The 903-nt window shown below is 44.7% G+C and overlaps 1 protein-coding gene across 1 annotated transcript in view; it reads right to left on the reverse strand.

The window, feature by feature from the left end:
- The window catches only part of Dcaf12 (DDB1 and CUL4 associated factor 12), a 40,873-nt gene that overhangs the window by 19,977 nt on the left and 19,993 nt on the right, over positions 1-903 (reverse strand). Inside the window, exon 8 of the mRNA XM_031376736.1 lies at positions 3-173. Within this exon, the coding sequence (XP_031232596.1) occupies positions 3-173 (171 nt within the window). The remainder of the gene's footprint in view (positions 1-2; positions 174-903) is intronic.

The raw sequence follows: 903 nt of genomic DNA on the forward strand, positions 1-903 counted from the left end.
GCCCTTGCCAGTAGTTAGTTTCAGATTCTCCCCTGCGAGTCTGGGCTTGGATCCATAACAAGCTGAGAGCCTCTCTTCCAAAAACCTCTGAGCTCGGATGTCATAGAATAGCAGGGAGCCCTGCCCTGTGCCCACAGTGATGATGTGCTCATAGAAGCTCACTGATCGAATCCCTGAGAGAAGAATACAGAGCAAAGGGGGTACATCCCAGATATCAGATGGCACTATGCCAATGGTTAAACACAACTCTCTGCTAATAAGCCAGACTACTGGGAAAATCCACATTGTTTTTTGCCAAAGAACATAAGTGTGTCTGGGTTCTTTGTGTCCCACAGCCTTGAATAACACTGTCATCATCTCTCATAACCACTAGCTCTTCTCCATCACATTATGTACACTGTAGCTTACTATTGTCTTCATACTACCAGCATGACAGGACTTATTGGTAGATGTTATTTATAGCAAGTTACCATCTACTTTGGATGAAAAGGAAAATACATTTGCTGTACCTGTGGATTAAGTACAATGGTGCCTCCTGATATCTGTGTGGAGCTAGGGACCTTTGTGAACTAGTATTTCTTTATACAAATACATCCATTAACAGTAACAAGACCTTTTAAAAGCCAGGCATGATGGTGTATGCTTTTAATCCCAGTACTAGGTAGGCATATCTTTGTGAATTCAAAGCCACCCTGGTCCACATACCAAACTTCAGGCTAGCCAAGGATGCCTAGTAAGCATGGTACCCACCTTCCCTAGCAATAAATGGGGAAAACAAAACCAACCAGCCAAACAAACAAACAAAAAACTCTCCACCACCACCAAAACCCCCCAAAACTGCCGGGCGGTGGTGGCGCACGCCTTTAATCCCAGCACTTGGGAGGCAGAGGCAGGCAGATTTCT

The sequence above is a fragment of the Mastomys coucha genome, unplaced genomic scaffold (genome assembly GCF_008632895.1).
Source record: "Mastomys coucha isolate ucsf_1 unplaced genomic scaffold, UCSF_Mcou_1 pScaffold18, whole genome shotgun sequence".
In the NCBI taxonomy this organism is placed as follows: Eukaryota; Metazoa; Chordata; class Mammalia; order Rodentia; family Muridae; genus Mastomys; species Mastomys coucha.